Source organism: Dipodomys merriami, unplaced genomic scaffold (assembly GCF_024711535.1).
Source record: "Dipodomys merriami isolate MVZ:Mamm:240054 unplaced genomic scaffold, mDipMer1.0.p SCAF_2, whole genome shotgun sequence".
Lineage (NCBI taxonomy): Eukaryota > Metazoa > Chordata > Mammalia > Rodentia > Heteromyidae > Dipodomys > Dipodomys merriami.
The window spans coordinates 98,218,384-98,231,894 of NW_027203381.1; the positions used below are offsets into that span (position 1 = coordinate 98,218,384).

General features: G+C 33.1%; 1 protein-coding gene across 2 annotated transcripts in view; it reads left to right on the plus strand.

Moving 5' to 3' along the window:
* Gbe1 (1,4-alpha-glucan branching enzyme 1) overlaps nt 1-13,511 on the plus strand; it is a 210,857-nt gene that overhangs the window by 149,223 nt on the left and 48,123 nt on the right. For both annotated transcript variants that reach the window (XM_070030451.1, XM_070030450.1), the window contains exons 11-12: nt 1,303-1,413; nt 5,463-5,634. In XM_070030451.1, coding sequence (XP_069886552.1) covers nt 1,303-1,413; nt 5,463-5,634 — 283 coding nt within the window. The remainder of the gene's footprint in view (nt 1-1,302; nt 1,414-5,462; nt 5,635-13,511) is intronic.

The window sequence follows — 13,511 nt, forward strand, 5'->3', positions numbered from 1 at the left end:
AGCCCATGACTGACAAAAAATAAAATAAAATAAAGAACACAAAAAAGCTATGTTCATAGCTTAATTTGAACCTTAATTAACAATACCAGCAAGTTATACTTTAAAACCCTCATACCAAAAAGTTATATTTTAAAACCCTTAAACACAGTGAGTTTTTACTATTTTTATAAGTTGTATACCTACAAATAGTAACAGACATATTATTGTCATGTATCAGTTGTTCATCCTAGCACCAAAATTGGCATTTGATTTGGGGCATTATTCCATAAGTCACCTTAAATCTAGCATCTTAAAGCATTGCTAAATTAAATCCTCACACTTTCTTCAGAGGACAAAAAGCACTATAATAATCAAAGCATCTACTGACATTCAAGGTAATGGGTTTGCACTGAGATAGAAGTAGGAAGAAGCAAGAGTGCTGGATCATCTTAAAATTCTTCCCATCATATAATTTACTAGTGTTTGAACAGAAAAGCAACAGAAAGAGAATACTGAATAGCAAAACAGTCCAGATGTAAGATATAGCATTGAGAGGAATATCAGCTTTTCTGCCATACTGAGAGAAGGAGGTTTTCATGTCCATAGTGATGGGAAGAAATTAAACAAGAATTAGTCTATGGTAGAATAAAAAGCAATTCAAGAAATAAAGAAATTCATGGGAGGAAAGTATATCAACAGAATCCTGTACAAGTATTTGCCCGAGAAAGAGTGATTCTTGAAAAAGTGAATGACTTGGCAAGATCAGTAACATCATAGCAATCTAAGCGAGTAGAACCAGATTAAAGAAAATGAACTGGAAATGTGATCCATATGCTCTACTAAGAATATAATTACTTTTCAAAAATAAACCTTGAAACTTGGAAATAATTATTGCTTTCCTTATCATTAATGGAAAACACTGTACCTACTAAAAGGCATTCAAATCTAAAATAATTGCAAGTATATCTAAGGTTTGTGAAATGTACAGGAAAGTGTATTATACAACAATACTTTATAATGGACACTTATCAAGAGGCAGCAGCTATTACTAGGAAAAAATTTGCAAAGATATTAGAGTGTAGTTTAAGCCATCTGCACAAAAGAAAAGCACACGTACAAACAAACATGCTGTAGATCCTTCATTTACGTGTTAGTATGAAAGCTGTTATTTCAGTAAGAGTTTAAACCACAATATGATTATATGGATTATTGTCTGCATGCGTGTCAAATGATTTGGACTGATTTGGTAGTGGCTCTCAGATTGATATTTAAAGAAAGAAAAATAGTAGTTTGCTGAGAGGTTTGTTTCTTTCTTGTGACTAGTTACTTAAAGAGTTTAAAGATGAAGACTGGAATATGGGCAATATAGTATATACACTCACAAACCGGCGCCACCTTGAGAAGTGCATTGCTTATGCAGAGAGTCATGATCAGGTAAGGAAATGGGTATAAATTACTTTTTTGTATCTTAACATTTGCCTTTTGCATGTCCTTTATTGTTAACGACATGTCAAAATACATGCTACTATTGTTTAATACAGTGACTATAACATTATATATATATATATATATATATATTTGCCTTATGAAAACTTGAAAATTATTTTAAGATCATTTGTAGATCTAGAAATTACAGCTTCTAAATGCAATTCTGTGTTTGCCTTGCCAAATTACATAATTCATTGTGCATGTCAGTTGCAAGGGTTAAATGTTTTCCTTTGCATGAAGAAGAATATTGGTGTTATCCTAGTTATCCTAGTTTTCACTTTAGTTTCTTTCAAGAGGTTTTGTTTTGTTTTTGTTTTTGTTTTTCTTATACCTTTGACAAACGTTCATTACTTTTTTCCTCAACCTCAACAAACTGCTAAGTGGTGACCCAACCACTGTACCTACTAGCTTGAGTACCTCCTGTCTAATGCAACCTGATGTATTTTCCAAACAGCAAAGGCCATTATGTCAGTGCATATCTATATTTTGAAGCTGGCCATTCAATCCACTTATATTCTAGACCAAGTCAGATTCCAGTTTAATTTTCTCCCCCACTGGCTAAATTTCATGTTCTTTAGTACTTTAAAATTCCCACTCATTTCAAATAGATGTACTTCTTCCAGTCTTGTAATCTTCTTACAGCTGCATTCCACCTAAGAATCTCCTTTTCTAATTCAGTCATGTTACTCGGATACCACATTCCAGATGAAGCCATCCCAGGGAGGGGAAAAAAACAATCTTGTCCAGTGTTGCATGTTCCCATCATGTTTTAAACAAAAAGCTTCTTCACCCTCCATTTTTATTTCTAAGCATGGCACTGTACTGCTTTTAGTAGCAACTGAGTCTTCATGGAAAATTGAAGAATGGAAATTATCCCTTTAAAATCATTTTAACTGTAATAACTGTAATAATATAATTTTTCCTTATGGAGTTAAAAGGATACAGTTTTTGTGAAAGTGTCTGTTAAGTACACTGAAACTAAAATAATACATTTTAGTAGTATTTCAGCAGAAATATATCCCATACTGGATTGTGTTTTTTCAGGGTTTGTTTCATATTCATAAGAATATGCAAATAGACTAGGGATTTCTAAAACCCATGGGCTAAATCCTATTGGTAGCTCATTTTTTCTTCAATTGAAATAAAGCATGCATAATAATGCTTTTGTTTCATAATGACAAGTTCAAGAAGCTGAGACAGGAAAGTTGACCTACAAAGTCAATATTCTTTATTTGTCCTTTTACAAAAGTTTTCTAACACACAGAGTAGACATATGATAAATTTTGCAACTTCCAAGTTGGAGCACTATTTTCTTATCAATATATAGGTAATATTAATTATCCATACAGCAAGTCAAGTGAATATCTATAAAACAAAGACCAAAATAGAAAAGAATAATATTAATTGACAGAATAAAGTGTGAGGGTTGGGAGAAGTTAAGCATGGCAAATCTTCAGCAAATACATAATATAGACAAATTAGAATACCTCACAACTTACGTTTTTCTGTTATGCATTACTGCAAGATATAGCATAGTGCAACTTCCTAATATATGTATATTTTGTTCAAATCAATATAAAAATAAATACATGAAATGAATAAACTATTTAAGATAAAACTATTAGATTTATCTTATGCCTATATACAAAGTCTATAAAGGAATAAAAATTTAGTAGTAATTATTTTATAACTTTAAAAATTCAAGTAATTAAGCTTTGTATTAAAATTGTCAAGAGTACAGAAAATATACTAATTACCTATTTCTTTTAAGAGAAAATATGTTGTAAACCTTGATTAAAAATATAAATACAAAAGCATGCATCTTTATAAAATAATCAATCTATAGAATAATAGATAAAATGTACATCATTGTGAAAATAATTGTTATTGTTAAAATGTTCAGAAATTCTTAATCTAACCAATTAAATTTCTAAGATTAACAGTTCTTAACAATATGACAATGCAGTATTTTTAAAAGTGACATTTAATGTGGAAATTAGCTTCTTCTACATACTTAGAACAAGTTATCTAAATAATTTTTAAGAGAATCAGAGTTTCTAACCAAAAGTAAACACTCATGTATTCAAACTATTTGAAGTGGATAGAAATAAAATTTGGAAGGAATAGAAAAATTATTAGAATGAATGCAATAGATATTGCAGCACTACTTTAAAAAGACAATTGAATTAAAATACATTAGTTGTATGCAACAGTATGTTTACAAGAATAAAGTGTTTGTCACAAGGGAAAATAATTGGGATACTGAGATTTCAGATTATTGCCTACTTTACATTTCATAATATGTTTTTGTCTTGATGATGAAAACATTTCATTTTTTAATTTAAATTTTATTATTGTATACAGAGGGTTTACCGTTGCACAAGTAAGGTAGTGATTATATTTCTTGTCTAACTTGTTATATCTTCCCTTATTTTTCTCCTTCTTTCCCTCCCCCCAACCCCTCCCAACTTGTACAGATAATATCTAACATACTGTCTTGTGGATATCACTTTTGCATAGGTTCTCCTTTTGTCATTTGTCTTAGCATTTTGTTGTTCCCCTACCCTTCCCTAGTTCATATAGATGTATATACAATACCCAATGTACTAAAACCAAAAACAATGACAACAGGGAAAACCATGGGAGTGAAATCACAAATAAAAAATAAATCATGAAAAATAAATAAATCATGTAGTACATTGAGAAAACAACAACAACAAAAAACCTCTTGTGTCCATGTCTTGGAGTTCATTTCACTTAGAATCATCCTATATGGTGATGTACATAGCTATTGAGCTATTTTGCTCATCTACTAATATTGTCCTAAATATATACTAATTATTACACATAAGGGAGACCATGGGACCTATGTTTCTTAGGTCTGGCTTAATATGATTTTTTCCAAGTACTTCCATTTTCTTAAAGATGGGGAGTGTCATTCTTTCTGATGGAAGGATAGAATTCCATTACAAACACACACACACACACACACACACACACACACACACACACACACACCATTCATCTATTGAGGGACATGTGATTTGGTTCCATATCTTAGCTATGGTGAAAAATGCTGCAATAAACACAGTTGTGCTGGTAGCTTTAGTATGGCCTGGTTTGTGGTCATTTGGGTAAATGCCCAGAAGTGGGATTGCTGGGTTATACGGGAGCTATATGTGTAGCATTTTGAGGAACCTCCATACTGCTTTCCAGAGTGGTTGAACAAATTTACACTCCTACCAAAGTGTAGTAGTGTTCCCTTTCAGCCACTTCCCCTCCAGATAGATATTATTATATTTCCTGATTATAGCCATGCTAACTGGGGTGAGGTGGTATCTCAATGTTGTTTTGATCTGCATTTGTTTTATAGCCAGAGATGTTGAACATCTCTTCATGTATCTATTGGCATTCTTATTTCCTTTACAGAGAAGTCTCTCTTTAAGCCTTTAGACCACTTATTAATGGGGCGATTTTTTCTTTGACTATAGTTTAAAAAAAGCTTGATGACAAACATTATTGGCTATTGAATGTTATACTTAAGAAAATATTTAATTTTTCCTCAAATATATATTTGTTATAATGGTGAACACATGATAGGATTAGATGAATTTATGGTATTTATGATCTCATTTCTTTTTAAATAATGGAATCATTTCTAAATAGTTATATATATATATATATATATATATTTCTGAGTTTCTTAAAATCTTCAACTTACAGTCATCCAAGTTAAATGACTGTTTAATAGTACATACTATAAGAATAAAAAAATTATGTGCTGTTCAACTGAATAAAATGTGTAACATGAAATCAGTTTTAAAAACAAATGTGTCTCTTTTTTTAATATCCCATCTCATTTCTTGAATACCTTTAAAATTTAAAAATACTTACAAAATGTTTTCCCTCTGTGTAAGCATGTAGTATTCTTTTATAAATTACAACTTCTCAGGACATAGGTTTTTCATTTATCTCAGTGGGCTTTACTTTTGTAGGCACTGGTTGGTGATAAGACACTGGCTTTTTGGTTGATGGATGCTGAAATGTACACGAACATGAGTGTTCTAGCTCCTTTTACACCAGTTATTGATCGGGGAATACAGCTCCACAAGATGATTCGGCTCATCACTCATGCCCTTGGTGGAGAAGGCTATCTCAATTTTATGGGTAAGTGTGACTTAAACACAGATCTAATCTATGTCTAAAATGTTAACAAGCATTATATGTGGCAAATCATGTACAATAGTTTGATCTGTCTTTTCAGGTTGAACACAAAGATAAAAGTATATTTCTTTAATATGCTGTTAAGTTTAAGCTGCAAAACTAAAGAGTAATAAGATTACTGTAATGTGAAATAGCATTCTGAAAGCTGGTGATTTATTATGGTTCCTGTTTACATTTAGCTATTTTTAAAAACTGTAATTGTTATTATACTGACTTTAATCATGCTGAGTTTTAGTACCATAGTATTTGTACAGTAAACATGGGAAGATGTAGTTGTCATGTGATAACATATTAATAACAAACTGTTAATTTCCTATTAGATCATTTGAAACTAGGATACTTATGTCATTGAGGTGAAAGCCAAAGCTAAGGTATATTGTGATCAGCAATATTTTTTTTATTTTTATTTTTTGTTGGTTGTGGGGCCTGAACTGGGCCTGGGCGCTGTCCTTCAGCTCTTCAGCTCAAGGCTAGCACTCTATCACGTGAACCACAGCGCTACTTCTGGCTTTTTCTGCTTATGTGCTGCTGAGGAATCGAACCCAGGGCCTCATGCATGCAAGGCAAGCACTCTACCACTGAGCCACCTTCCCAGCTCCAAAATATTAATTTTTAAATACAGAAAAACATGATTATTGGAAGGTCATTACTTCATGAAGCAGCTTGCATAATACATAGGGATTTTAACTTTAGTATTTTTATTCTATCTTATCAATAATATATAATTGTCTTTGAGATTTAGGAAAATTTGCCAGCTTTTTGGCTAGAAAGATATAGAAAAACTAAAAATATATATCTACAGGAAGATTTAAAAATATACTGGAAGCTGATTTATTTTTCTCTAATGAAAGTATCACAGCTTGAGATCTATTTATTTCTACTTGGAAGTTTATTTGTAAAATCTTAATTGGATTTTTAAAACCTTCTATTATTTATAGACTGAAAATGAGGAAAACAAATCTAAGAAAACATATCAGATTTCAGTTGTAGTACCTATACCTCATGAATATTCTTCTTTCGCCGGGTCATAAAAACTTCTTAATATTCCTAGCAAGAGCTAACCTTTCTGACTTGTGAAACTGTTCTGTAAGCCAGGTATTAGTCTAGGTTTCCTGGGTAGTTTTATAGGCATGGCATCTATAACTAAGCCAGTCTTACTTCCTTAAAAGCAACTGTTCCTACTTAACACATCATCATTACTCTCCAGTATGGCCATCGTAGTAAGGCCTTACTTGCATGACAGATTTGGTCAAGTATATCTTGATGAGAAGATGGAGTATATAAATCTATGCAAGTAAGTATATTTCCATTTAAGATAAGGAGAACCGAAGAGCTACCAGAAGTTTAAAGTATTTTATTTAGTTTATTAAATCACAGTAACAAATGATGGTAATCTGTAAAAGGACTTCTTAATAGTTCTAGAAGTCCTAACCTTTCAAATAACTGAAGCCAAATAGATTTCTGTATTCATGAAGTTGATCCTAACATCATTAATTTTTTTAAAAAATTTTTATTGTGAAAATACTGTACAGAGGGGTCACAATTACATGGACAAGATAGTGAGTACATTTCTTATCAAGCATTGTATCCTCCTCCTTTGTTTACCCTTCCCATCCCTTCCCATCCTCCCTCTCCCCCACCCAATCCTCACCCCCCCCCACCAAGTTGTAAAGTTCGTTTTCGACATGACAACTTGTACTTCTCATTGTTGCAACAGGTCCACCTGTATCCCTATTTAAACGATTTGTTTTTCCCCTTCCCCTCCACAAATTATACTGACATCAAATACAGTGAAAGCAGGAGTTATACTGTGGGGGAGGGATACAAAGCAACAAAGATATAATCTTATAATTGCGTTAGAAACAAATGCATGTAAGAAAAAAAAAACATTTAAAATACATATCTTAGGGTTCATTTTCCTAACATCACCTTATCTGACCTTTTCTGCTTGACTCATACATATACTAGATATTGCAAATAAGGGAAATCATGGGACCTATGTTTCTTTGGGCTTTTGAGGACATTATGTCTGAAAATCTGAAGTCTTGACTGCTCTTGCTGCTTTATTTTGGAAGCTACGTGAATGACAGCAGCTTTCCTCTACCACTAACCTACAGTGTCAGTATTTGGAAGCACCTAATAGTCTTTTTTCCTGGAATTGTTCTTTATTGAAGATAACAGACCTTGACCTATGGTACACAGTAGAGCTTCCAGGGAAGCATCAGAAAAAAATAAATATTTGTGCCCATGACAGAGGAATAATGACCACATCTAATTTATAATTAAAACTTTAAAATGCAATGATCCAATGACACTTCATAATCTGAATTACTTCCTGTTTCTTAGTGTTTTCCTCAGGATAGAAATAGTCTAAAGGACTATGTCAAATCTTCAAAAGCTTCATGAAATGCCTATTATAATAATAATCATGTTATTACCTTAATTCTTTATAGTCAACTTAGGACATGCTAATAGTATTTCTTTCCTTTTATTATCTTTAAGATAGTATACAAAGGAGTTGCTTTTTAACAACACAGTTTATAAATATGATGTGTCTTGATCAATGCCACCTCTTTCAACATTTTCACCCATCCTTTCCAATCCAACCCTTCTCTCATTTTTCTTAATTTTGTAGGATATACGTTGAATTTTTGACCCCATTCTCCCATCTTCTTTCCTCTTCATTCAACTACATCTCTTCTAAAGGGATTCTAAGCCGGGCGCCGGTGGCTCACACCTGTAATCCTAGCTACTCAGGAGGCTGAGATCTGAGGATCGTGGTTCAAAACCAGCCCAGGCAGGAAAGTCTGTGAGACTCTTATCTCCAATAAACCACTAGAAAACTGGAAGTGGCACTGTGGTTCAAGTGGTAGAGTGCTTGCCTTGAGCTAAAGAGTGCAGGGACAGTGTCCAAGAGCCCAGAGTTCAAGCCCCACCACTGAGCAAAAAAAGAAAAAAAAGGGGAATTCTAGCTGTCTGCCTGTGGCACATGGCTTGAATCCTGGCTATTCAGGAGGCTGAGATCTGGCTTCAAAGCCAGACCAGGGAGGAAAGTCTGTGAGACTCTTATACCCAATAAACTACTCAGCAAAAGGCTGGAAATGGCACTATAGCTCAAGTGGTAAAGCGTTATCCTTTCGCACAAAAGGCTGAGGGACAGAAACCAGGCCCTGAGTTCAAGCCTCCTCAGGATTGGCAAAAAAAAAAAAAAAAGGAAGAAAGAAAGAACAAAAGAAACAAAGAGAAAAATTTAAAAAAATCTAGTAGTGAAAAATAAACAAAATAATTATCAACATCTACCTTTGTGTAAAGTTAGAAAATTGGACAAATCTGTGATATCAAGTTTAATATTTTTTGCAAGTGTAATTTTGAGGTTATTAATTTGTGTAGAAATGAGAGATCTTTGGCAGGTTTATCTGTATCCAAATCTAGCATATTTCCACAAATTTTGAAATTAATAATCTACGAATACCTCAATTTATGTTTTAATAATATTTAATATTTTCCCATGAGCTGTTATGCTTTACATCTATCTATCTATCTATCTATCTATCTATCTATCTATCTATCTATCTATCTATCTATCTATCTATTAATCTATCTATGTCACTCTCCTACATACAGTCTTTAGTAATTACTGTGCCTGCAGTGGAGCTGCCAGATTCCCAGGAAAACTCTGTGCTTGATCTCTCCTTGGTTGCACTGCTCCAGGCGTGCAGTCCATGCACCAGCCTTCCATTGACTGGAATCTTCCCACCTCAACATGCATGCCCATGCTAGACAAGGCCTTCAGACCTTTTTTGTTGGGAGGAGGAATCATTCATGGAGCTTGAACTCTGAGCCTGGGTGCTGTCCCTCAGCTCTTCAGTTCAAGGCTAGCACTCTACCACTTGAGCCACAGTGCTACTTCCCAGACCTCATTTTTATATGGAGCTTTATCTAAACTTCACAGTAGGTCAGTGATTTATGTCACACACTGATGTAGCACTCTGTACTTATCTTGCATGGGATTTAACAAAATCACAGTTGAAAAACTCTTACCTAAACATCTTTCTTGATAAATCTAATATTTGTGATAATAAGTAAGGATAATATTAATCTTATTCAGTATTATTTATCTTATTCAGAATCTGGAAGAACTAAATGGTTTCTAACATGTTGCTGTGTTCTCACAACTTTTACAGGAATATATAGTTATTTGTATTTGTATCTGTCTGTGTGTGTATGTATATACATAGGTAGATATAGTTAGATAGATAGATAGATAGATAGATAGATAGATAGATAGATAGAAAGATAGATACTTTTATTAGTAGCCTAATGTCAGTTTGATTTCAAGAAAGTTGCTTTATTTTTCTCATTATTTTTGCTCCATCTTTTTTTAATTCAATTTTTTTCAAAGTGATGTGCAGATGGGTTACAGTTACACATGTAACTGTAACACATTTCTTGTCGAACATTTTTACCCCCTCCTTCATTCATCTTCTTGAGTTTCATCATTTCCAGTTAGAAATTCATGCACAGAGTATGTGAATCACTTTTTAAATATTTCAGTATTTTACTTGTTCAAAAACATTTAAATTAACCTAGGAATTATTCTTGTAACAAAAGCTTTCCTTTCTTGATTGTCATTTTTCTCTTCATTTAGGGAATTACAGCACTATGGAAGAGTATTCTTTAAATGAATATAGCTTCATTTGATTTGAAATTTTAATACTCTAGGTATATCTCAAAACATAAATGATTCAAATTTCTCATTAAAAAAAACCCTAGCAAAGTTAAATCACCAAATGCAGCAAGATTTCACTACTGGAAAACTGAAAGCTAATGTTCTCATCATAAAACACATATTACCTGTGATATTCAATATTACTACAAAAATTTGAATACCAAAAACATCTGGAATCAATAAATTTATTAATTCGTTTGCACATTTATTCATTTATCCATTCAGTCATTTTAAATGCATCTTCCTTCTTTGATGAGGAATATTTTTGTTGTTGTTATTGTTGTTGTTGTTGTCAGTTGTGGGGCTTGAACTCTGAACCTGAGCACTGTCCCTCAGCTCTTAAGCTCAAGGCTAGTGCTGTACCACTTGAGCCACAGCACCACTTCCAGTTTTCTGGTTATTGAAGAGAAGTGTTTCAGACTTTCCTGGGTGGGCTGGCTTTGAACCGCGATCCTCATATCTCAGCTTCCTGAGTAGCTAGGATTACAAATGTGAGCCACCAGCACCTGGCTGAGGAACGGTTTTTTAAAAGGAGGAAATAAGTAAAATAAATGGAAAAAATATATAAGATTACCTTTAATCTATATATCTGTACAATTATCTCCAATTGAATATATAAGAAGTCATATTCCCAAAATTATGTCTCTCCCCTACCCTATCTGAATTCAACTTGTTCTTTCTTGTTTGTGCTTCTGTAAAAGTATTACATTTCATATCCACTTAAAGACAATTTTAGTTCTGAAACATGTGCAATTTTGACCTTCAAATTGTAATTCCCAACTTAAAAAAATTTGTCATCTGGATGCTTTAGGTAGGGAATTATGGAAGATAAAAAAGGAAGGTTGTTCTTATTTTCTGGCATATATAGATAAGTTAAAATTATCTTTGTGGGTTTTTTTAAAAATATATACTTTAAAAACCTACACGTTCTCTCATTGTAACTGAAATCATAGAGTTTACAATCAGTGTGGATTAAATACAGACTTTACACTCCAAAGACATCCCTTACGGACATGCATTTTTACTGCCTAACAGCAGCCTCTTTCATATTTTCTCTTTGCTTATTTGAGAGTGTCGTGCACACATGGCTTTTATAGGATCTTCCTCAAAATTTTGGAAAGGATGCCTGTGGTTTCATAGAACAGTCATGCCCTAGGTATCAGTAGACAAGTTAGGAGCTGAGATACTTCTCATCATCAGCATTTTTTTGAACAAGCTGACCAAATTACCCAGATGACCGATTTCTATAAAATAACACTCAGTTGTATATTGTTAAAATATCTTTTGGTTAAATACTTAATTACCCAGCATAATTACAATTTACCTTAGCAAGACAAGCCTTGTAAGTCATACATTGCATCTGCAAATTTTCTTTTTCTTTATGGAACAGGTAAGTCACCAAACAAGACAAACTTTATTTATAATCTAAGATTTTGATAATATTTTCTACTTAGATCTTTTCTAAGATGTATATAGAAGTAACACATTTTCCCTGTTCCTTTGTAGAGCTGTGACTATGTGTGACTGTTTGTCTTCTCCATTAACACTTCTCCACAATAGAGTACATTTCCCAAGTATCTTTGAAGTTTAATGAGACAACATGATTGTGTTTTGTTCATGGCATGCTCATGATATGATAGGTGTTCACATCACGCTTTTAAGTAACAGGAAGTGATTACCTATTCTCCCAAATCATTTCCTCAAGGAATGCCTTATTATAGCTATGACAGAATAAGTAAATTGACACTGTGGCCTGTAGATATTTGTTACTATTATTTTTAAAACCAAAGTGGAATTCAATTCCCAATTGCTTATAGTTAAATCAGTTCAAAAACAGTTGTTCATTATTTACACTTACTAGTACTCATGTTATTGTAAGTATTACAAATACTAGTACTCATGTTATTGTGAAGCCATATAACAATTTTGTTTTCAGATATACCTTGGAAATTAAGTAAAAGAATTTCAATATAATTATTAAAGATTCATTAAACTGTTATGACTAGTGAATTGAGCCAATCTGAAATATAGATCTTTCCTGATCCTAACACATGATTATTTTAATATCCAATAATCATTTTTAGATACTTTACAATACATATGGATATATGTTCACATATATACATGTGCACATATTCATTTACCTATATGCAAATACAGATGTCATTATAGTCTTTTTCTGCTTCTTTAGCCAAGATTTGAAGAACAAGGCTAAGGATGTATCTCTCTAGTAGAGTGCTTGTCTGTTGTGTGTGAAGATGTGAGTTTCACCCAAAGAATCACATAGAAAAAAGGTAGGAAGGAAGGAAGGAAGAAGAAAAAGAGAGAAAGAACAAAGGAGGGGGGAAAGGGAGAAAGGGCATCTTACACAGTTCTACTGGATATTGAGACTGGTAGATCATACAAGCCAGAAAGTTGAGGCTTTTCTTGTCAAAATAGCAACAGTTGATCAAAATAAATTAATAGTTCTAGCTGAGTGCAGTGGCTCATACCTTTAATTTGGAAGTCAGAGATAGTGGACTAAGCCACCCTTGACATAAAAATATACAAGATTTCACCTCATATACTGGCTGTGTGTTGTGGCATGCACCTGTTATCCCCACTGACATTGGAAGCACAAGTAGGAGGCTCACAACAGGCTGGCCTGGACATAAAAATAAGACACATAAAATAACCAGCATATACAGGTGCTTGGAGGCATCGCAGTAGATTGCCTGTCTGCAAACACAAGACTCTGAGATATTTATTTCCACTACTGCCCCACAGAATTCATGATACAGTTAGAAATTTTCAGGTTTTTTGTTTTTATTTACTCATTTACTATTTCAATTAAGGTTCTAAATACTTGCTTCAACTGGAGACATGGACTCCTAGTCTACAGAGAATTTTAATTTTTGTTACAGACAGCAAACTTAAAATGGAAAATAAATGCTGAAGAAGTAACTACAGACAACTTTTTCTTTTTTTTTTTTAATTTTATTTGTGAACATACTGTACAGAGGGGTTACAATTACATGGGCAGGATAATGCAAACATTTCTTACCAAGCATTGCAGCCTCCTCCTTTGTTTACCCTTCACATCCCTTCCCAG